We start from the raw sequence: 26113 nt of genomic DNA, 5'->3' as shown, positions 1-26113 counted from the left end.
TTCAATAAAAACTACTGCATACTTTTGGGTGCTTGTACTGCCTTCATTATTAATAACTTTGGTTTAGTCCTCATGCGCTTAGCTCAAAGTTTGATCCTATTATAAATTACTACAATTGTGTTGTTATGTTACTATTTTTTGTATTGTATGGATTCAACGCTTGATATTAAAAAAAAAATAAAAAAAAACTTTGGTTAGCTATTACTGCCGTTCTACTTGCCCGATCTTTCTGCGATTAAGTGCGATAATAGTTAATATTTAAAGATAACGTTAATTACCATAAACAACGGACATGACTATATCGAATCGGCTGTTGATGCTGATCAAGAATATATATACTGTTACATACATTTCAACGAACACAAGATACCCTTTTATTTATTTTTTAAGTAATGGGTATAATAAACATCGTTTGCACAGCCATTGAACAGATTTTAATACCTTATTCAAAATAATTGAGAACTTATTGTGCTTGTGAAGCAAATATAAACTTAATTGCAATTAATTTTGTATTCAATAAATCAAAGTTTTCGATGAAAATATATAGTAATAAATAAATAAAGAGACAAGTGGGCGGTTAGAGCCGAGCATGCTTGACAGTAGGATACCGTGAGCCCAGGTACTCTATACTGAGGTTGATTTTCGACCAATTTGTTTCTATGGCAGCTATATGATATATGCAACCGAATCAAATAAAATTTAGTCAGAATGTACAAAACCAAGTTAAATGCATATTCTGTTAGTTTGGTTAAGATATCTTAAAAAACAAAAAACTTTTTCTTGCTAAGACTTAATTTTCTATTGGGCGTCTCTATTGCAGCTATATGATATAGTGGACCGATTTGAACCAAATTTGGTCAGGATGTATTTTTACCAGCCCAGATGCATATTCTATCAGTTTGGTTTTTTGACGTATCGTTCGTATGGCAGCTATATGATACAGTGGTCCGATCCAAAAATAAAAACAAACTTCTGCCTGTTACATACATTCTGCCAAACACATTATACCCTTTTTTGCCCATTTTCAATGGGCTCAGGGTATAAAAATTACAGATAGAAAAGTTCAAGATTATGAAAATAAAATAAGATGCTTTAGTCAAATACGATAAAGCTATAGAACTGCTAATCAAAAAAAAAAAAAAGTTGCAGATAGTGAGCTTAAAAATTGATAAGCTCAAGTGTGCTAGAGAAGTAAGGATGAAGTTTAAGTTAAAAAAGTTGCATATAGACAGTTGAAGTTAGGAAAGGGACAGTTTTAACCCACAGTTTTAGAATAGTTTCAAATTGAAGATTTAGAGAAGTTAGAGAAGTTTCATTTAAAAAATGCCTTAAGTCGTGTTACCTTTTTTTATTCAGCAACTTGAATTAATCGAACTTAATTTATTGAGCCTAATTGTATTAGTGGAAACCAGGCCAAAGTAAACTTGACTTTCAGATCTGTCCTGATATAAATAGACAAGAACACAAAAACTGATAGCATAGATAATGTGAACATTTGGTATTGTTATTACTTGCACGGATTATTGGTTATAATTGTCGGCTGGCATTGGCCCAGTTCTTGGCCTGCTTGGTAGAACTTTGTATGGGCAATGCCCAAAACACTAAGCCAGAGTCATAAGCCTCAGCACGCGGTCAATTGACCCTGACACGATTACGTTTGGCGCTTCAATCATCCCATATGCGGGTGTCTCTTTCTCTCTCAATGTGTGTGTGTGTGTGTGTGTGTGTGTCACACCTTGACCTTGGGTCGGGGGAATGCAAAAAAGGCAAAAGAAAGAAGCGAGAAAACAATAACAACGTCAGAATTTGTCAATTTATTACGCGTTTGCCGTTCGAATGAATGACTGAATAAATGAATGAAATGTGCGACTCAATGGAATACCAACAACAACAAGGAACAAACCAACAAACAAACAAACAAGCAAACAAGCAACAACAATAACAACAACAGCAACAACAACAACAAGCGACGTAAAGTGTTTCAACTTAATGGAATCATTTCCGTTGTGTGTACTTTATTGGGTCATGATTTCTGCCGTTGTTGTAGTTTGTAGTTTTGCGAGTAGTTTTCTATACCCTGTAGAAATTGCATTGGCAAAAGGTATATTATACTTGATGAAGCATAAAATTTGATGTATAAATAAAAATATTTTCATAATTACAATGATATTACTCAAATGTAAGTTAGCATATTAATTAATTATATATAATTATAAAAACAATAATATTAATACTTAAATCTAAATTTGTAGATTAAGCAATCAAAGGGCAAAAATAAATTTTTTTAAACTAAAGCTCTTCTGCTTTCGTAATTTTGTTTTCTAATATGCCAACTTTATATAGTAAAATTTCATAAGAATCAACTGATAAAAACTGAAATAAAAAAAAAAAAAAAATTAGGAGGCTAACTTACAGTCGAGCACACACTGATATAAATTTTTTGTCAGTTGTTATTGTTGTTGTGCAAAGCTCTCACAATAATTGATATTTTTGGCTGGAAAGCGTAGTGCAATTTGTAAGTCATTTGAGTTGAGTTGATTGCCGTCGGGTTTTAATGTTTTCCAGATTTCTGAATTATTATTACGACCACAAAAGATGTCTATCTTATGGTCATTTGATTGGTGTTGCTGTTGTTGTTGTTGTTGGCCCTAACGTTAGCAAGCAATTAACTTGGCTAACTTCAACGTACGCGTCGTATACGCAATATGTCGGAGCACCTGTTGCCCCCTGCCACATATACACGTAGTAGAATGTGGCTGCCACACAAGCTTGTGGCACTTGCACTGACACAAATAAACTGCAGCTGAAAATGCTCGCAATCAATTCGAATTCAAGTTCAATCAAATTGAATCGAATTGAATGCAACATTCAATATGTACATTAGAGTGGGTCAATTTGTTTTTGCGACAAAGCGCTTATGAAATTCGTAATCTACGATAAATTCTAAAAACAATTGCCCAAGAAACCATATGTCTAAAACAACATCGAGCTTACATTTTTTTCGTGAAAGGTAAAACTTACCTCAAAAAAAAAGCCACAGAGGCCGAATTATAATGAATTTAGAGATAAGATTTAGTTGGCGGTAGTAAATAGTTTTTTTAATTGAATATTAAGCATAAGCCTTTTCGACAAGTTTAAATAAAAAAGTTAATTTTGCATTAATTTTTAAATTCAATTGAAAAGAAAACGCCAACTTTTTTTTATTTTTAAATTCATCATAAATCGCCCTCTATTTGGGTTTTTAATTTTTTTTTTGTTTTATAGGTAAGTTATGCCTAACAGACATTTACTAATATATGAAATAGTTATAACTTCTCTGTAAAAAGTGGAAGCTCGATATTGATTTTAAGCCTATGGTTTCCTGGGCAATTCTTTTAAGAATCCATCGCAGATTACGAATTTTATAACCGCTTTGTGCATTTTTTCACTCCATACAAATTGATCCACTCTAATTTACATACATACATATATTTTCACTTGAATATTTAATAAATGTTAATTGTTTCTTTTTTTATTCAAATTAAAATAAAGAAAGTGTATGTGCATGTGCTTGTGTGTGTGTTTGTGTGAGTGTTTGCAAATTGCTGCAATGATTGATGGACAAACAGAGAAAGTTGGCTGCCAATTTACCTTCAATTTGAACTTCTGCTGCGAAGCCTCGCTCCACCCCGCCCTGCCCCTATTCCACTACACCTATCTGCTCCCATGGGTGGTCTATAAATACAATAACAATGGATAAGCAGGCGAACTCCCAGTTGACATTACACACACACACACGTAGGTCTGGTAATTCATGTTTCTACCTTTACCTTCGTTCCTCTTATACATTTTTCTTTCCACTTTAATTGTTGTCTTTTCACGTGCCCTCTCTCTCTCTCTCTCAGTCTGGCGCTCTCCCGCCTATATACCTTCCACCACCCCCCTTAACACTGACTCTCTTTCTCTCACGCTCTCTCGTAAACTTAAATTCGTTCATCATTTTGCTCATTTTTCCGCATGACAAACTTGACATTCAACAGCTGCCACATTGACGACTTGTGTATGCTCTTACACAATAATAATTACTTAAAAAAGCAAATGATTCTATTGCAAATTAAAAAAGATTTTTGTAGTACCATTTTATTAATTATTGTGTCAAGGCATTAAAAGTATTCGCTTATGCCTAGTGCTCATACCTTCATACCCTATATTTTTGTTGCTTCGAAGCCTACATACCCTTTGCACGTTAAAAGAAATTTGATTAAAAAAATTAGTAATGAAATAACAAGTTCAATTTAAAATTGGTAAAAAAAATGTGCATTCAATTATTGTTATAAAATGGATTTGAACACTTATCATTAGGATTCCTGTTTAATACATAGTACGCATGTAACCAGTCAATACCATAAATACCCTACAATATATGCGTTGTAAACAGTCAAACCTTAAATACCCTACACTCTATTCGTTGTAACCAGTCAATACCTTAAATACCCTACACTCTATGCGTTGTAACCAGTTAATACCTTAAATACCCTACTCTCTATGCGTTGTAATCAGTCAATACCTTAAATACCCTACACTCTATGCGTTGTAAACAGTCAATACCTTGAATACCCTACACTCTATGCGTTGCAAGGTCAATCAGCTTTTCGATTAACCGAGCTGCGCTTTGTCAAAGTCAGTGTGCCTCTCATTTAACGTTGCCTTCTTTTTTTGTTGTTGCTATGAATTTGACTTTGGCTTTGGATTTGGATTTGGCTCTTGCTCTTTTCTCATTACTCATATTTCGTCGTTCGTCGACGCCGTTGTCCTGGCAATGGCGCTGTCGTTGGCGTCGCCGTCGCCGTCGGCGTCAGCGTCTTCTTCATTGCTTTTCATACTGTTTTTGTTGTTGTTATTGTTATTGTTGTGTGTTGGCTCTCGCGAGTCTTTTGTGGCGTTGCTAGGCTGCGAACTGAATCGCACAGTGTAAGTTCGGTTGTTTAGCTGCCATTGCGTCAGCGTCGCTGCCGCTGCCGCTGCTACTGCGAGCGTCGTTTCAATTTTGCAGTTTGCTTGGCAGTTGCCCGTTTGCTGTTTACCGTTTGGTCGGCGCGTTCGTTTCTCGCGTCTTTTTTTTTCGCACTCGCGTTCGCGTTCTAGCGATTCTAATGTTTTCTTTGTTTTTTTTTTTTTTGTATTTTACCTATTTACCCAAAATGTTTTTTAATTGCACAAAAATGCTGTTCAATTTATGATATAATTGCGTGTGATAAGCGCTGACCGAAACAAACATAAAGAGAGACAAACAAATAAAAGTTTTGTCAAACAACAACAAACACAACAAAAAAAAAACAACAACAACAGCAAGAAGAATGAAAACATTGCAAGTGCAATACGAAATGTGCTAAAAATGTACGCAAATAGAAAATATCGAAAATGTAACTAAAACAGCAACAAAAAATATGCATACAGTAGGTCAAGCAATTGTATTGACAAAGAAATAAATTTACAAAATTTACATTTGTTTTTTTTGCTGAAAATTAGAAACATTAAATAAGAAATAAAAGAAAACATACTAGCTGTATTTAATTTTAAAAAGAAACTTTTATTTTTTACTTATTATAGTTTTTTTTTTTAAATTTTATTCAGAACTATTGAGATTTATTGGGGTTAATTATTTTTAAAAATAAATTAATAAACATTTTTATTATTTTCTTTGTCCAAACACTAACTTGACACACTGTATTTAGTTGTTCTTGTTCATGTTGTTATTATTGTTGTTCTGTTCTGTTCGCTGCTGCGAATGATGCACTGACATCTGCCATTTGGCACCTGGCACAATGTAGAGCCCATTCCACCCGCTCTCCTCTCTTCCTCTCCCCTTCCCCAACCCACGACAACGACGCTCTTTTAACGCGCGCCACAATTTTGTGTTGAGTGTTTTCTTTTCCTATTTTTTTAGCTGCTGTCTCAGCATAATTATTATTGAGCCTTCATCGATTCGATTGCTTTGCCTTGTTTCGTTTTCGTTTTCTTTTAGTTATAGTTCTCTCTTGCTCTTTTCATACACACATGTATCTTCTCACATTCCTTGTACTAAGTTAAATTTGGTTAAGCACTTTCGCCACCTTTCCCCATCACCCACTTTTGCCATGGTGACGCATGCGACAAAGTACAAATTGAATAAAAGAAAACAACAAATAAAACACGCTCGCAATAGAAATTGAAGACAAGGCGCAAAGCAAAAGCAAAGGAGCAAGGAGCAAACATTCATATGCGTGACTCATGGCATATTAAAGGGGGGAGGGAGCAAGGCTAGGTACAAGCACACGCAAACACCCAAACACACTCATACCTACATACTCGTTCATACGTGTGTGCATGCTTGAGTAGAGCAGCCTTGCCGGCTGTTCAATTGCCGCTCTCTTGTTAACTGAGAGCACCACAAGAGACGCTCTCAGTGCCTGCTCTCATGCAGCACAAACTTTTTGTCCAATGAAGCTGAACGTAGGAGAGCGAGAGCGAAAGTGTAACGACTGCAGCTCCTTCAGTCTCTCACTTTACAACAAAGTCTAGGTTTTGTGAGAGCAAGCGTGCTTTGAGGGCGAAACAACAACAGTGTTAATGATCATCAGTGTCTGCCCAATTGTCTTTGCTGCCCTTGTTGCTATTGTTGTCAGTGCTCTAACTGACAGCACACTGACATTAACTGATTCGCACAAAGTAACGAATTGTAAAATTTAATTTGTTTGCAAATTTGTTGTGAATTGTAACAATGCATTTGTAATAAATTTTCTAATTTTCTTAGAGCTGTGCTCACTCAAACACACCCACACACTCACTACACACAGATACAACACAATCAGCTGTCATTCTCAGTTCCTTTGCTTTGTTACCTGTTGCTTTATTACATTGTTGCCGACAGCCACCGACGCAACTACCCCAACCGCAACCGCAACCCCAACCCTACCTCCCCTTATCCCTACTTACCCTTTAATTCCTTTCAGCTTCTTTTTAGTTTTCATTTTATATTTGTAGTTTTCACTAGTTTTGAATAAAAATGACATTGTATTATTTTGTTACCTTTTAATATCTGAATACCGTGTAACCGGTAAATATGATTTTAAAGAATTGAAATCGAAAAGTTAAAACGAAAAATTGAAATTGAAATGTTGTACAAATAAAAGTAAACATTAAAATAGGAATGTGTAATATTTTTTTTAACGTATTTTATTATTATTTTTGTTGTTCTCGCTGTTGTTGTTGTTTGCAGTCGTAATATCAGCAAACTTTCCGATACAGTGGTCCATCGTTAGAATGGTCTGCGACTCTGCAATTTCATTTTTTTTACCGCTTTCTATAGGTCAAAATCTGTGAGTTTTTCATTCCTAGGATTGTCAAGGGTTGCCAACTGTTTTTAGCTGTAATTTCTTTTTTTTTTTTTTTTTGGAGGAAAACTGACAATAATGCTAAAGAATGCTCAACAATCTAGATTTTAGAAGAAGTTAAAGTTGAAGTTAATAGCTAAGTAGAGTTGTCATACCACTTTTATAAAAGTTTATTGCTGTTATATTATTAAATATATTTTGTTTCAATCAAAACGTATTGAGTTCCTTTTTCAACTCAATTTATATAGCATACTTTTTGGGATAGAAGAACCATAATTACTTCCTTAGTTAGGGCTTTTTTTAGGGTATTTAATATATTAAAATCTATAAATTGTAAAAAATATCTATCAAATCAAATGTATTTCAACTTTAACAAAACTATCTTTAAGATATTTTCTATAGCATACTTTTATGCTTTTATTATTAGTAGCTGTCCTTCTTAGTTTGTGCTCACTGTAGTTTTGCAAATATGTGAAATTATGGGCGTAATGTGTTCATTTGTTTATTACTCATACGCCGCGTGCAATTTGGCAAAAACAAATTGAATGAGAAGCATTTGTGGCAATGCACAGTTGTTGAGGTTATTAATTGTTCTGCTTCTGTGTGTGTGTGTGTTATGCGTGTGTTTGTGTGTGTGCGTGTGTTTGTGTGTGTGCGTGTGTTTGTGTGTGTGCGTGTGTTGCACGCGATTCCATGGGACGTGCTGTTCTTGCCTTTATTGGGCCTATAATGGATATGTTTAGACCAAGACTGCAAATCAGAATTCAAGACCTTTTGTTTAAAAAAAAATGTTTCAGTTCGGTAACAAAATATGTTATTGAAAACATGTTAAAATTAGACTATGTTTTATTTCAGACTTTTATTAACATAATAATGATTAAATCATAATTTTAAGTTCGATTGCTTAAAATATAAGCATTTTATTTAAATGGTTGGTTTCAAAGTTCAAGAAAAAAATGAAATCAATACACTGAAAAAAAAGACAACTTCTAAAATCAAGAACATGAATCTTAGAAATTTTGTTCCTAAAATAGGAACATTTTAAGACCATATTACTAATACTAAGAATATTAATCTAAAAAATCAAAGTTCTTTACGCAAGAATAAAAATCTGAAATTTTTAGGAAACTGCCTCAGTTGTGAAAACAGCAGGTGCCGTCTCGAATCCCACTCAAAACAAAGTAAAATAACATATATAAAATTAACAAGTCAGAATAAAATGTAATGTGTAAATCAAAATTAAAAAAATTAAAAAAAATTATAAATTTAAAAATCATTTTTAATTTTTTTATTGTTTGATTTTAATTTTAAGAACATTTATTCTTAAGTAACGAGCTTGGTCTTATTTGAAATGTTCTCAAAACAAAGATGTGTTTTCTTAATCTAAGATTTTTATGTTCTTGACGCAATTTTTAGACCAAAATTCTTAGTTTAGAGACCAAAATCTTGATTTTAGAAAATTTTTTTTTGATAAGTGTAGAGAAAATTAAAGGACTTTTTTGTATAAAATTAAAGCAATTCTCGAACCAAAATAGTGAGTTCTAAAAGTCTTGTTTTATGGTGCAAATTAGCGAATCGAAAGTTCTACAAAACTTTTGGAGGCTTGCAGTCTTGGTTTAAGTGACGACGAATGGAAACGAGTAGGAAAGGCAGAAAAAGATGGAGGCGCGTTGCATTCATTTGATAAGCTCATAAATTGCAGTTAAAGATGTTGCGTGGGCAACGTCAAGCTAAAACCGCAAGCGCGAAAGAGACAAAGTTATAAGTGAAAGAGAGAGGGAGATAAATAGTGAGGAGACATGCACGGCGCCAAAAGATGCAACGAGACGTTGCAAAGTGGACGCCAGCGACCGGATACGTTGGAATTGACAGTGATGGGACAAAGGAAAACGGCAACCGGAAAGATCAAGGCTAAAGATAAAGACAAAGAAATGGGATCGGAAATGGAAATGGAGCAGCAGCAGCAGCAGCAGCGGCAGCAGCAGCAGCAACTGGAGGACAATGTTATCTTGCCACAAGTGGCAGCTGCAACGCGTCGCACGCGTTGGTTTCACTTTGCGCGCAAATCGCGCAGCAGGCGACGATTGTGCGGCGAGGAGGAGAAACTGCGCCTGGCTGTGGAGGGGCAGGCAGAGGAGGAGGAGGAGGAGGATGTGGAGCTGGAGGTGGAATTGGAGTTGGAGCGGAAACTGGAACTGGAGTTGAAGGAGCAACAGCAGGCGCGTCTCGCACAGCCGGAAACGATGAACATTGGCAACTCCATGCTGACCATAACAACGCCACAGACAACAACAACATCGACGGCAATGTCGATTCACCAGAACGATGATAGCTTCTATAGCTTGGTAAATGCAACATCAACAGCAACAGCAGCAGCAACAGCACAAATAGCTGCCACAAATGTAGCTGCCACAAATGCGGCTGCCACAATCGATGTGGAGCAACAGTACAAGGAGCAACCACAGCAATCGGGCAACAGCAACAAACCGCGTCTCTCCATGTTGCAACGTTTCGCCAGCTGGCGACGCAGTGCACCCGACAGTCTGCCAAGCCGACGACGAACCGCAAGTCAAATCGATCAAATGGAGCAACCACAAATCTCGGCCTCGGCTTCTGCTCGCAACTTGCGACGTTTATCGCAGCTGCGACGACGACGCAGCTCCTACTATTTCTCGGGTAATTACACTTAACAAAATTACAAGGTTCCATATTTAAATTTGTGTCCCAAATCTAAAAGAAAACATCTTCTTTTTATTGATTTTTTCTTGAAGTTGTCTTATTTTAAAACTTTAATATTTATGGCGATTATTTATGAAATTGCTCTTACTTTTTTAGCAGTGTGGGCGGAAATTTGTGCTATACAGAGACATAGCTTGCAACTGAAATAGGCAGCCACAAATTAATGCCTTTAATAAAAATAATTTAAATTTTCTTTGCAGAAAACGAACGAAGAATCCGCGCCAATGATAAAGACTTCAATTCTCAGTTCAAATATCATGTAAGTTGAAAGGAATTTTCAGTTTCCCTACAAATCTGTACGTATGTATAATATATGTTACTCTCTCCAATTCTATAGTTCCAAGTCTCCGGTAAAACTTCAAATTACATAACATGTTTTCAATTTGTTGTCCACGACATTGTTATAGATTTACATAATAAATGAAAACACTTCATACAATAAAATCAATAGGTACATATTTTATAGATAAAAATTGAGTGTCCGAATTATCAGGTTGTCCGAATTAACAAGTGTCAAAATTATTGAAATAGTACATTAATTTGTTTTTGCGTTAAAGAAGTGTATTCAAGTAATAAATATCGCGCGAGCGATGCGAGCCGAGGGTTGGCGAGCGAAGCGAGCAGGGGTCGGAGCGCCCTACTCTATATATAGCTCTATTTATCTCTATACAATTGAAAAAAATGTGTCAGAAAGAGGTATAGAGATTTTTATTTAGATTTTTCAATTTTCAATATTCCATAGAATCGATATTAATAGCTATATCTATTAAAAAAAAAAAGTTTTGAACGAATTTAATAAAAGTTAATTTTGCATGGTATGATAGTAAAATATTTCTAAGAGAATACTCAAAGATCGAAATGAAATGGAATGTAATTCACTGTAGAGATCGTTTAGTAGATAATGATATTGAGAGACCTTTGAAAGACGAAATGGAATTGAAACTTGGAACTGTTGTTTATGGATCCATAGACTTGTCATTAATCTGGCTACTATATTTTCCATATTTTCTTTGATTTTTCTTTTTTGTAGAACAACTATATTAAGACATCGAAATATTCGCTGCTAACATTTCTGCCGTTCAATTTGCTGGAACAGTTTCAGCGTTTGGCGAATTTTTATTTCCTGTGCCTGCTGGTTCTACAGTTGATTCCGGCGATATCATCACTGACTCCGGTGACAACGGCGATACCCCTGATTGGAGTATTAACTCTGACCGCTGTTAAGGATGCCTACGATGATATTGTATGTAAACCTCTTAGAAAATCCATAATCACCTATTTAATTTAATTCAATTTACGATTACAGCAACGCCATTTATCGGACTCGCAGGTGAACAATCGAAAATCGAAGACTCTTCGAAATGGGAAACTAATTGAGGCCAAATGGTCAGATGTCCAGGTTGGAGATGTTATACGGTTGGATAACAATCAATTTGTTGCGGCTGATATTTTATTATTGACCACATCGGAACCCAATGGTCTCTGCTTCATTGAGACGGCCGAGTTGGATGGCGAGACGAATCTCAAGGCGAAACAATGTCTGACAGAGACTACAGAACTGTCCGATCATCATGATCTCTTGTGGAATTTCAATGGCGAGATTATATGCGAGCGACCCAATAATCTACTCAACAAATTCGAGGGTACTCTCATCTGGAAGAATCAACGTTTCGCACTCGATAACGATAAGATTCTTCTGCGTGGTTGTGTTCTTCGTAATACACAATGGTGTTATGGCCTCGTTGTCTTCGCCGGCGTCGATACGAAACTTATGCAAAATTCTGGAAAGACGCAATTCAAGAGCACTGGGGTCGATCGTTTGCTCAACTTTATCATCATTGGGGTAGGTTCTGATTGCGATCTAATTAGATCGAGTATCTTGTGATACCGTTTCTGTACTGCTATCGGAGAATCTTCTGTGAAAGCGAAACTTCCGAAATCTTCTCAATATTGAAATCTAACCTTTTTCTTTTATTTTCTTCTTATATTTCCCTTGAGTTATCTTCTAAGAATCTACATAACTCGTGTCTCAAATCTTCTCTAACATTTTGAAATATTCTGCAATATTTTCTGACCTTTGATTTGAATCTGTTTTCTGATCTGCAAATTGAGAATTTGTTTTTAAATTGTTCTGCTTTTCAAACTCTTTTAAATCTTTCTGATCTTTTCTGTTCTGCAATCTTAAAACTTTTCGTATCTACAATTTGTGAATATCTTTAATCTGCAATTTTAAAAGTTTTTGTAATCTTCTCTTTACTACACACAATTGAGAATATTATCCAATCTTTTCTGATCCAATAACTTAGAGAATCTTTTGTAATATTTTCTGTCCTGAATATAGTATACATTTTTTTTTTAAATTTTTTGAGATCTAATCAGCCTGAAAATAATATAACTCATTTTAAATATAGTTTTATTCGCAAAGTGATGACATATTTTTTAAATCTTCTCGATTCTTCTCGTTATATAGATTGTGCTCTTTCTGATCTCGATTTGTGCATTCTTCGCACTCGCCTGCGCTATTTGGGAGGGTATGATTGGCCAGCATTTTCAACTGTATCTGCCCTGGGAGCATATCATACCACAAGAGATGGTCGCATCGGGTGCTACGGTTATCGGCCTGCTCGTATTCTTCTCGTACGCCATAGTCTTAAACACAGTTGTGCCAATATCCCTCTATGTTTCAGTAGAGGTAAGTTATCAGCCTCTTCCCTTAATCTCATACTTTTTCTAACAGATTTAAATGATTTTCAAATATATATATATATATTTTAGGTGATACGATTTGTTCAGTCGTTCCTCATCAATTGGGATGAGGAAATGTATTATGCACGCACCCAAACATATGCCAAAGCACGCACCACAACCCTCAACGAGGAACTGGGTCAGATACAATATATCTTCTCGGACAAAACGGGCACTCTGACCCAGAACATCATGACCTTCAACAAGTGCAGCATTAATGGACGCACCTATGGTGATGTCATTGACTTGCGCACCGGCGAACTCATCGAAATAAGTGATGTGAGTAATTTTTCCCAAGTCCCAAGTCTATTCTAAGCTAATATCCGGCTTCCGCTATTCTACGTTGTCCGTTAACCCATTTCCGGCTTTCTATATCCGGCCATTTCGGACACTTCCGTTAAATTGTGCAAATTGACGACTTACGTTTCTTATTTAGGGGTAATTTGAATTTTTTTTTGGGATATTAATAATATAAATACAAAGATATTCCAATTTTCTTAAAAGATGCTCATACAAAAATCAAATTTTCGACTGATCAGATTTTGTAACTTTTATAATCAAAAACATATACGTGCATCTCTTAATTAATAATTATTTAAGCTAAAATTTACAAATTATCCGAATAATTTTTTTAAGAAGAGCTTGCTTTAATCGAGAAATAAAGTGAAATAATTGCTTAAGAAGGGTATAAGAAGTTCGGTAAATATTTGAGATATTTTTTTTTATTAGTTTTCATAAGGTTAAAGCCTTAATTTTCCTAAAACTCTAACTGGGTGTTGGTCCCATGTGTATAAATATATATAAATGTATGTGTGTGTCTTTCTCTCTCTGTGTGTGTGTGTGTGTGTGTGTGCACTGTGCGCCTGTTGCATATGCAGCATAATTTAATACACGCATAAAAAGCAACACTTTTCGCTTAGTTCCACAAATATCTAGAGATTTGGTTAAAAATTGCTTTGGAAAAAAAAAAAATTTCTGAGATTTTAATTTTTTTGCAGTCTCACAAATCGTAGTCTCAATGTAATGTAAATTTGTAAATTTATTTCTAATTTTAACAATAATGTAAAATGTCAAAATTAATTTTTAAATAATTTTCTTAAATTTAAAAATAATTTAAATTCAATTGAATGAATTTAAAATGTATTAAATAATATCTCAACAAATAATCGAATAATTGAAAGAATTGGTTGCTTGATTTTTTTGCTTTAAAGATTTGTTCAACAGTAAACAGAAAAGCAAAGAAAAATTTTAATAAAATTTTATAATAAAAAATAAAAAACACACAAACAAATTGGCAGTAAAAATTAAACTCAATTAATTGGCGGCACTTACTGTGTTGTCTGGATGTTGTGAGTGATAACAGTTAGATTTAAGCACCTGTTCTCCTAGAATTCTTTCTGTCCCTCAAACACTGTGTCTTCTTGTTGAAATGTGCGACCTGCAACAACAAAAAACAAACAAAAAACTCACATTACTCGTTATAGCAGCAAACAATTTTCCAAACTAGCAACAGCAACAACAACTGTGGCAGCAACAGCAGTTGCAACACTGGCAACACTGGCAACAACAGCAATCGCAGTCACAGTCACAGTCGCAGTCTCAGCAGCAGCAAACCAGCATCGGGAGTTGCAAGTACAACTGCTGCCACGCCCACGCCCACACCGCCCACAATATTGGTGCACAAAGCGGAGGTGCATGGCAGAAAGAGTGCTGTGCTGCTGACCACCGCTGGTGGCACACAGCTGGCAAGCGATGGGGCACAGTTGCAGGGACACATTGCCACAACTGAGCACATGTTGCCGGCGTTGCACACAATTGAAAATCCGTTGGCAAGACGCAAACAAGTGCATTATTTGTCGCCAAACAGAAGCAACAGCAATGAGTATGAACTGGATGATCCCGGTGGGGCAGCAGGCGGTAGCAGCAGCAGCAGCAGCGGTGGCACGGCAAGGGGCACGGCAAGGGGCAGTGGCAGCGGAAGTTTGGGAGCTTGCAGCAGCGGGCAACGAATGCGGCGGCAACTCTCCAGTCTTTCCACGTGCAGCAGCAGCGACAAAGTAATAATCTTGCATGAGACTCAAAACCAACAACAAGCAGAACAACAAGAACAAGCACACTTGCACCAACAACAACCACCACAACAACAACAGCAAAAACAATCGCAAACTAATCACAAGCTGATTCAATTGAATTCATCATCAGCATCCACATTTGAGTTGCATTCCAAAGACAATGGTTGTTGTGCTCCATTTCGACAGCACAGCAGCAATCACAGATTGCCAGCAGCAACATGCAACAACAACAGCAGCAACAACAACACCAACACCACCGCACATCAACGTTATCTCAGCACGCACCGCTTTGCCACAAATTGGAGTTCGTCACACCAAAAAGTGCACGTATGCATGTTGTCTTCTCTTCTCACTCTCTCTCTCTCTCTCCTTCTCGCTCTCAATCTCTCTCCACGCATTCCTTATATCGTAAAGTATATTGTTAATTCGCAATATCGTAGATTCGTTAGTGTATGCATCGTTTATTTGTGACATTGTTAACATGTTTTATCGTAATTGATTTATATCGTAAGTTAATTGTATCTCAAAATAACATGTATCATTTCCTTATGATATCGTTAACATATTAGTTCATAAACTCAGTATAGAGTAGGTTCGTTTTACCGTAAATTATGTCGTTTAAAGACTACATGTGTATTAACTATTCGTCTTGCTTACATATTTTATATAGGCAACTCCTTATATCAGAAAAAACGTTATATTTTATAACGATATATCGTAAATATGTATTGTCGTCCATTATTTATATCGTTTGCAAATTTTCTAGTAAATATGGTACAAAGTAGATGCGCTTTATCGAAATTTGTTGTATCATGAACAGGGCATATCGTAAATACAATAGGTTCACACTTTAAAATTTTTATTGTTAATTCGGTATATGCGATTTATCGTAAAATCGTTACGTAATATACAACGATATAGTACGTTATAATGTAATTTCAATGTATCTTTAATTATTTAAAATAATCAATATACCGTAAATGCGTTATATCGTGAGTTCTTTGAAATTTGTGGATTGCTTATATCGTAAATTTAATATATTCCAAATACGCTTTATCGTACATGTTTTATTTTTTTCTCTATTTATGTGTGCATCCTCTATGCATTTTGTTCGTTTATTTCTTTATCGTATTGGCTTTGAGAATGCCCCTGCCTCAATTTTCTTTATGTGGTTGTGCGTGAGTATGGCTAAATTTGTGTGACTGTGTGCTTAAATTAACAGTTATTTAGTGAGTTATAAATATTTGTAATAACAGCTAAAATCTTTACTATACTAATTTATTAATTAAGACAAACTTAACTACAAGTACTCCATAAATGGTATTTAACTTCAAACACATACACATACATATTCATGCACACACATACACATATACATGCAAACATACTTAAACACAAACGATCATCTGCTTCAAAATGCTTTAACTGCCGAATGTAGTCTATAAGCTTTTATATTAGTATAAAATAGCCTAACCTTTAGCTTAATTGTGAGAGGTATGATTTAACATCGATGTAACACGCATAACTAATGCATATCGCTATTGTGAACGAGCGTATAACAAATATCGTTTGCTAGAATCGAATATCGTATGGTCAATATTGCTTTTACTGACTACTGTATTGCAAACATAACTGAAAAATTCCATTTTCTGAATATCGTAATGCGACATTTTCTCAATATCGTATCATAAATATTAAATCTGAATAACTAACTATACATTAACCGAATATCGTATAACAGTTGTAACTAAATAATCAACAAAGTGTTATTATTGAATCTCGTAAGCCATATATCGTAACTAGTAATTTAAAGCCTTTGCCTTCGCCTGTGCTTCATTCAAGTATACAAAATTAATGCCAAGCTATGCTTAAAAAAAAACAACCAAGAATGAAACTAAAATATGTTAAAACATAGAGTATTATTTCCAGTGTGATTCATCCAATTTGTATGCTTTGATTCAATTTTTTTATACAGATCGTCGAACCAATTGACTTCTCGGCGAATCCACATCATGAGAGCGACTTTCGTTGGTACGATCGAACCTTGTTGGACGCGGTTCGATCTGATGAGGAGCATTCCCATAATTTCTTTCGTCTGCTCGCTCTCTGTCATACGGTAATGGCGGAAACCGTTGACGGGAAATTAGAGTATCAGGCCCAAAGTCCCGACGAGTCAGCTCTTGTCTCGGCGGCACGAAACTTTGGCTTTGTTTTTCGCACACGCACACCAAACAGTATTACCATCGAAGTGATGGGTCGTCTTGAGGTAATCTATTCATATATATATTTATCTTCGATAAATATTATAATATATATTGATTCGCTTAGGAATACGAGTTATTGCACATTCTCGACTTTAACAACGTGCGTAAACGCATGTCTGTCATTTTGAGACGTGGCAACTCTGTCGTGCTCTACTGCAAGGGGGCTGATAATGTGATATACGATCGTTTACATGGCGGACAGGAGGATCTCAAGGCACGCACCCAGGATCACTTGAACGTAAGGACCCAATATCGTAAATTCTTTATCGTGTAGTGTAAACATAACGCCTCTCTACAAAACCACAAATTTCACATTATTTGAATAATGAATGCATTTCCAACACTATACATTTATATCGTAATTGTGAAAAATACAACAGCCCTTTAATACCGTAAAATTGTTCTTTTATAAATGAGTTTTTGTTTTTCAAACTATATCGATAACTGAATATCGTAATCTGTAGAAAATTACCCATGGTTCCCCGCTATTAATGCATTATTTAAACTCTCCAGCTATGAAGTATCCCAAACCAGAAAATAAATTAAATATTGAATTTGAATGTAGCTTGAATATCGTATTAGACAGGAACATTGTAAACAGCATAAAACTCTACAGCTTTAAAATAGTATTTTTAATATTGTGTATGAACTTCTTATTTTTCCAAACATATTATAAATTGAATATCGAATGATATAAGCAAACGAAAATGAATTTTTAAATATCGTAAAGATTAGAAAATTCAGATTTTTTAATCCTGGAACTTCTTCAGCTGTAATCAATTTTTCCTCCATTTGTAATCAATTCTAATGATTTTCTTGCAATTCTCAACCAGTTTAAGCAACTTTAATAAAGAATCTTATTTGACTTTTAGAAATTCGCCGGTGAAGGCTTACGTACTTTGGTGCTAGCCGAGCGTCGACTCCCAGAAGAGTTCTACAATGAGTGGCGATTGCGACAACAGGAGGCAGCTCTATCAATGGATGGGCGAGAGCAGAAACTGAATATGATGTACGAGGAGATCGAAAGCGATATGCAGTTGTTGGGCGTGACGGCCATTGAGGATAAGTTGCAAGATGGTGTCCCCAAATCGATAGCGAATCTACAAAATGCAGGCATTAAAATCTGGGTACTGACTGGTGATAAACAGGGTAAGTTCAAGTCGATCTTCATCAGCTAAATGTATGTATAATTATTTTTCTTTTGTAGAAACGGCCATCAACATTGGCTATTCCTGTCAGCTGTTAACGGATGAGCTGGTGGACGTCTTCATTGTGGATGGCAGCTCTGTTGAGGAGGTGGAAAAGCAACTCCGTCAGTTCAAGGAATCTATCAAGATATTTGATCGCTTTCGTCCAGGCGGTGAGTGATAAGATTGATAATTGTCGATCACTGATTACTTAATTTTTGACCGATCGCTATATGATATGACAGCTATATGATATAGTCGACCGATTTTAACGAACTTCGGTCAGAATAGACAAAACCAGATTAAATGCGTATTCTATCAGTTTGGTTAAGATATCTCAAAAAACAAAAAACTTTTTCATACTAAGACTTAATTTTCGATTGAGCGTCTCTATTGCAGCTATATGATATAGTGGACCGATTTTAACCAAATTTGGTCACGCTGTATAAAACGAGCCCAGATGGATATTCTTTTAGTTTGGTTAAGATATCTCAACAAACAGAAACTTTTTCATATTAAAACTTGATTTTCAACCTACCGTTCCTATGGCAGCTATATGATATAGAGGTTCGACCCAAAAATAAAAACAAACTTGATCTGCGTACGGTATCCAGGAACCTACATACCAAGTTTGAAGTCTCTAGCTCTTATGGTTCCTGAGATTGACGCTTTCAAGCAGACGGACGGACAGACGAACAGACAGACGGACATGGCTCAATCGACTTGGCTATTGATCCTGATCAAGAATATATATACTTTGGGGGTCTGCCACGCCCTCTTATTTCTGACCAATAACTGATCAGAAAAAATTATTTCTAATCTTAAAATAACTGTAATCGATAACTGATTACTGATCATCGCTTCCATTCGCACAAACAGATATTATTATAATAATATTATCTTAATATTGACATATGCCGTTCTCACTTTACCGATAACACTGATCATCACCAATCGATAACTTATATTTCCGATAATTTCACATCGATTACCGATTAACAACACTATTTCTCATGCAGGTACTGAATCGATGAACCAACTGAACAGTGAGAGCAGTATGGACCCCATGAGCGTTACGATGACACAGACATCCGCTTTTATGCAGGATATTAATGGATCTCCCATGCCACAACCGCCGCCAGCAATATCGGTGGTTACCTTTAGGTGGGATGCCAAAATTAAGGAAAATAAGGGCGGACCAGACAGGTAGAGGGCACTCCAAAAAAGCAAACATCGTAAAAAAATAAATAAATCTATCCCAAAAACCAAAAAAAAAGTGCAATATTCAAATAGTAATGATTCTAGACGCAGTGAAGCTAAACCAGAAACGACACCCAAAAAAAGCGCAGCTAGAAAGTCACCCTGTATCTTCTGCTAACTCTCTATCTCTCTGTCTTCTATCTATAAATCTATGTATCTCTTTCTATATTATTATTTTTATTTCGGTTTCTAAACCTATATTGTTTGTAATTTACAATTTATTTATTATTTAGAATTTAATGTTTTGACTTACCAACTAAACACTTCGTATAGATCAAAGCAATTACATATTATTTATAGATTATGTTATTTATAAATGTATTTGCCAATTACGCTAAATGGTAGAAAAGAAAGCAAATCAAACGTAACTTAATGAATTTTAGTGTTTCCAAGGATGTGTTACCCTCTATTGGTACTTGTTCCGCCCGTCAAGTAAAATATCATATTATATAAAACTCGATACAAATTATATATTTATGTCTTGTTTATTTTGTTCTTATCTTCATGGATTTTAAAAATGTAACACACAAAACCAAACGTTCATTGTCCAAGTTCTTCTAGTTTAATCATCGTCAATCATTTTCGTTTGTTTTTTTCGTTCAGAAAACAAATCAAACAATTAAAAAACTAAATACTCGAGTAGAAAAAAACAATATTCACACACAAATATAAAACATTATACTTGTTATTGTCGTTGTTGTTATATTTTATTTATAATTTGTTGTTATATCAAATCGTGTTCTGTAGATTGCTTACTCATGTCTCACTCTCTGCAGAGCGTAAGAGAGAGGGAGAGCGCAGATCGCGCGCTCTCTCCCTCTAACATAACCTAACAAAAGCTTGTCTGCTCTTTTGTCTAACTTCTTCTTCTCTCTCTGTTATTGTAACTGTTCTTTGTGTCATCTCTATTAAATGTTTTTTTCGTATTCCATTTAACCAATCATCCATCCAACATTTTATGTTCCTTTCTCTCAAACTCATACTAAATTTATTTGGTATATATACTGATTGTCTCTTTCCCTCACATTTAAATATAGCGCGGAGTGCAATGATCTCTTTGGGGACTCAGAGAAGAGCGAAGACGGCAGACGTAGCGCTCCCTCAATTGTTGTCGATGAGACAACGGGATTCGCTCTCGTGGTCAATGGACACTCTCTCGTCCACTGTCTCTCGCCAGAGCTGGAAAGCAAGTGAGTTTTACAATGCAAAGACTTGCTCTTTCACACTCTCTGACTCTCACTCTCTCGGTATCTATTGTAGATTTCTGGACATTGCCTCGCAGTGCAAGGCGGTGATCTGCTGTCGGGTTACTCCGCTGCAGAAGGCGCTGGTCGTCGAACTTATTAAGCGTGCCAAAAATGCCGTCACCTTGGCCATTGGCGATGGCGCCAACGATGTCTCCATGATCAAGGGTGAGTCCAAGGAGATTTGCAAATGAGATTTGTTGAGAAAAGAAAGAAAGAATGATAAGAGATCAACTACTTAAACGGCTTTCTTCTACGACTTGACTATACAGAATTGCATAACTCTTACATCTCCATAAAACAATCTACGAGTACTTGACTTTTATTTCTAAAAGCTGAGCTAATTTGTTTTTACGTTTGCTTAAAAAAAGTTATACTGTATCTTTGCTCATTCTACTGTTGTAATACTTCTACTACTTCTATCATTACTTATACTTCTACCAGTACTACTACATTTACAAATATTTAAACTACTATTTATTCTTCAAATTAGAATATACATATGTACATTAATGTGCTTAGATTTTTCGAAAAAAAAAAAATAAATAAATGGTAACCCATATTCGTAATCTACGGTCAATTCTAAGATGTTTTCACCAAGAAACCATATCTCTTAAAACCAATCCCTAGTCCCCGCTTTTTAAGTTGAAAATTTTTGTGTTTTTAGTCAAAAACTATGTTTTAAGAACAACTAGTTCTCTGATTATATGTTAATTCTATATAATTTTGAAAGTCCTGTTCCTGACAAAAGTTTTGAAACCAATCTTGTCAGAATCGGACTAATAACACTAAAAATATGCTAATTAAAGAATGATAACAATTTGGAAAATAAATAAATTTTTTAATTTAAAAAGCGGGGACCAGGAATTATTTTTAGAACTATGGTTTCTCGGTGAAATTATCTTAAAATTTGCCGTAGATTACGAGTTTGGGTTACTCTTTTTTAATTTTTACTTTTTTTAAATTTTTTTTTGCTCCAAACAAATCGAATGTACGTATATATCTATCAATAAGAAATAATCACATAGTTCCCCAATTTTTTTTTTCAATCCTAACAGCCGCTCACATTGGTGTGGGCATATCGGGTCAGGAGGGTCTGCAGGCGGTGCTATCGAGTGATTATGCGATCGCACAGTTTTGTTATCTGGAGCGTCTCTTGCTGGTACATGGACGATGGTCATATTATCGGATGTGCAAATTTCTACGCTACTTTTTCTACAAGAACTTTGCATTTACGCTGTGCCACTGCTGGTATTCACTCTTCTGTGGTTTCAGTGCACAGGTGAGATAAAGATAACCAAATACAAGTTAGGGCAAAATCTTAAAAGATTTCAAAGATATGTTTGAATAAATTAAATATATATGTATAAGAATATAAATACTACTTATAGATACACTATTTGTGTTAACGAAGTTTTCTATGTTAATTACTATCTATAGATTGACTTAAATAGTTTTACCTAAATCAAATCCGCTTTTTTTAATTTTCTATCCTTACAAATAAAAGAAACAACAAAATTAAAAAAAAAATTATAAAATTTTTTTTTTGTAATATTTCCTATTCTTTTTAAGAGACTAAAAAGCTGTTTTAGATTAGAAATTTATTTTTTTCATTAATTTTAATGATATGATATGAATCTTTAAATTGATAGGCAATATATGAAGATACTAATTTATAAACCAGTTTTTCTTAAGTTAGTGATTAAAATATGTATCCGTCTGTACTGTAGTATTCTCCCATAACTTTTTAAATAATCCAATTTGATTTTGAATTTCTTTTGTAGACCGTTTTCGATCCCATGTTCATATCGGTGTACAATCTGTTCTACACATCGCTGCCGGTGCTGGCACTGGGGGTCTTTGAGCAGGATGTTTCGGATAAGAATAGCGTTGAGTATCCGCGTCTCTATACGCCGGGTTTGAGGAGTGAGCTCTTCAACATACGCGAGTTCATCTATAGCGTCCTCCATGGCGCCTTCACCTCTCTCATCTTGTTCCTAATACCATATGGTGTTTATAGGGATGGCGTCTCCCACAATGGTTACATATTGAGTGATCACATGACTCTCGGCGCTGTCGTTGCCACAATTCTCATTGTCGACAACACAGCTCAGGTATGTCCATTTTTTTTTAGAGATTCTTTCAATAGACACTGTAGCGAATTCAACTTTTTTTTCTTCACAGATTGCTTTGTACACCTCGTACTGGACGATTGTCAATCATGTGACAATCTGGGGTAGTCTCATTTGGTATTTTGTGCTCGACTATTTCTACAATTATGTTATCGGTGGTCCCTATGTCGGCTCCCTCACGCAGGCCATCAAGGATCTCACCTTTTGGGTGACCATGCTTATCACGGTCGTCATGCTAATGGCACCTGTACTGGCCTACAAGTTCTATCTGCTCGATGTGCATCCCAGTTTGTCCGATAAGGTAAGTTATCTTTTTTATTTCTTCTATCATCCATGTTCTTTTTATACCCTGAACCCATGAAAATGGGCAACTCAACAGCCGAATCGATTGAGCCATGTTCGTCTGTCTGTCTGTCTGTCCGTCCGTCTGTTTGAACGCGTCGATCTCAGAGACCATAAGAGCTAGAGACTTAAAACTTGGTATGTAGGTTCCGGAATACCATACGCAGATCAAGTTTGTTTTTATTTTTGGATCGGACCACTATATCATATAGCTGCCATAGGAACGATACATCGAAAATGAAGTTTTAGTATAAAAAAGTTTTTTGTTTATTGAGATATCAGAACTTAACTAATAGAATATGCATCTGGGCTGGTATTATACATCCTGACCAAATTTGGTTAAAATCGGTCCACTATATCATATAGCTGCAATAGAGACGCTCAATCGAAAATTAAGTCTTAGTATGAAAAAGTTTTTTGTTTTTTAAGATATCTTAATCAAACTAATAGAATATGCATTTATCTTAGTTTTGTTCATCCTGGCCGAAGTTCGTTCAAATCGGTCGACTATATCGTATAGCTGTCATAGGACCGATCGGTAGAGAATCAAGTCTTAGTATGAAAAAGTTTTTTGTTTTTTAAGACATCCTAACCAAACTGATAGAATATGCATTAATGTTGGTTTTGTACATTCTGACCAGATTTGGTTTAAATCGGTTCCATATATCATATAGCTGCCATAGGAACAATTGGTCGAAAATACCATACATACATACATATGTTGTCACTAGCGTGAATTGTCGTCCCGTTGTTTTCCAACCGTTTTCTTTATCTTCCTTTACTTTGTTTCTTAAAAAGAAATGAACATCTTCATTTTTCCTCCGTTTACTCATTCCTACTCTTGTTTAGGCTAATTTTTACTATTTCATTAGTTTGCTTATTCTTTCATGCTTCTTTTATTTACATATTCATTAATGTCTCTTATGTCTTACAGATTCGCCAGAAATCGCTGAAGAAAATGCACTCCCGCATCTCCAGCGATGTCCGTCGTACTCCGTCCTCTCGCCGCGGACGTCGCTCGGTGCGCTCTGGTTACGCCTTTGCTCACCAGGTGGGAATTCCCCTATGCTCCACACTTCTCTCACTCACACACACTCTCTCTCTCTCTCTCTCTCTCTCTCTCTTACTTTGTCTGCAGGAGGGCTTTGGTCGTCTGATCACATCGGGCAAAATCATGCACAAGTTGCCACAGGATTTTGCCTTCCCCTTGGGATTGGGCACAAAGAAGACGCAGGCGTTGCACAATAATGCTGGTTCAGCGGATGCGATTGTTGGCAAGCAAACGCAAACAGTTGGCCAAAATCATCATCATAATCATCATCAGCATAGTAACAATAACAACAACAACATCACGAATCTGCGACACAATCAAAACAATCAAATACACTCGTCCATGGCGGACATAAGGGGCGATGGGCGTGGCAGCGGGGACACAAGGCGTGGCAGCGACACGGGAACCGATGAGATGAGTCCACGTGCACCTTGTCAGGATCTGGACACGATTAATCTATAAATTTTAAGAACAACAGAAACAACAACACAAGAAGAAGAAACACCAAAAACTAGGCAGAGTTATACAAAAATAGAACGCAACCTTAACGATTTTAAGATAGAGAAAACAACAAACAATAACAACAAATGTATTAGCTTTACCAACTACTTAGTATATATCTTAATATATATAGCTGTATGTGTGAGTTGATATATGTATGTGTGTATATTTTAAGGTCCCCAATCTGATTTTTATATTTCTAAATCTAAGCTTTTTATTTATTTATGTAATATAAATCTGAGCAAAAGCCCCGCAAAACCACCCAACCCCCTCCCCCCAAGTCAGTTCCAGTTAGTCAGTCGTTTTAAGCTTTGCCTTAACTGAAGTATTTAATGTATTAGCTTGTGATTAATGTGATTTATTTGTAAAAGCTTTCATAGTTTTCTTTCCACTCGCTTTTCTCATCTTTGACTTGGATAATAGTTAAAAGATCTGTTAATATTAAGTTTCACATTTAGTGGATATTATTGGATGGTTGTTTTTTTTCTGGTTGTAGTCTCAAATATACCAAAAAATTTAATCGTATTAAAACCATATATTCATATGTAGCAATAGTTCAAGTTAAATTGGAAAGAATTCTTACAATTATAAAACAATTTTATTTTTATTTTTTTTTTTATAATAAAGGGTTTATAAAACAACAAATTTATTGTTAAATTTAAACATGTATTGATTGTCGACTATGTAAAACTAATTTAAGTATATTTAAACGATAATTTTGCTGATAGTTCTAAAAATAGTTTTTTTAATTTTGTGTTTATTCTCTAGTTCTATTCATATTGTCGGGCTGCATTTAAGCGTATGATCATGCAGATATTTTTCCCCTTCCCCATCGCTCTCTCTACCTCTTCCCCGTTTCTTACTCCCTCTCCTTGCCTATTCCGTTTTATAAGTATGAATGTTTGTGTGTGCTTGTATCTGTATCTTAAGCTGAATGCGAAACAGAACCATTGAGAAACTGAAAGTGTACTTAATCAATTGTTAAATGTCGTGCTGTGTTTTCAACAAATACTAAAGAAAGAAAATTGAAAGAGGAAAGAACGGAGAAAAGAAGAAACGAAGAAAACGAAAAAAATAAAGTACCTTAAGCTTAAACTAAACTTAAAATTAAATTTAACCTAAAAACAGGCCAATTGAACTTACGATATAAGCTGTACTTAACTTACTGTTAGTTAATAATGCCATACCTACACACATATATACTAACACACATACATACATACA

General features: G+C 35.4%; 1 protein-coding gene across 1 annotated transcript; it reads left to right on the top strand.

Moving 5' to 3' along the window:
* Positions 1–5044: 5044 nt before the first annotated feature.
* On the top strand, positions 5045–24914 carry LOC117791577 (probable phospholipid-transporting ATPase IM). Its single transcript, XM_034631367.1, has 20 exons — positions 5045–5376; positions 8974–9469; positions 9536–10028; positions 10292–10350; positions 11122–11334; positions 11398–11934; positions 12562–12783; positions 12867–13115; positions 16884–17174; positions 17237–17410; positions 18045–18321; positions 18380–18532; positions 19379–19565; positions 20657–20809; positions 20880–21031; positions 21922–22145; positions 22648–22977; positions 23048–23296; positions 24272–24388; positions 24476–24914. Exons 2-20 carry the CDS (start codon positions 9152–9154, stop codon positions 24848–24850), a joined length of 4773 nt encoding a protein of 1590 aa, XP_034487258.1. The 5' UTR covers positions 5045–5376; positions 8974–9151; the 3' UTR covers positions 24851–24914.
* The last annotated feature ends 1199 nt before the right edge of the window (positions 24915–26113 follow it).

This window comes from Drosophila innubila, chromosome X, assembly GCF_004354385.1.
Source record: "Drosophila innubila isolate TH190305 chromosome X, UK_Dinn_1.0, whole genome shotgun sequence".
Classification (NCBI taxonomy): Eukaryota; Metazoa; Arthropoda; class Insecta; order Diptera; family Drosophilidae; genus Drosophila; species Drosophila innubila.
Note: the sequence above shows the minus strand (reverse complement) of the source record. Positions and strands in the feature narration are given on the sequence as shown.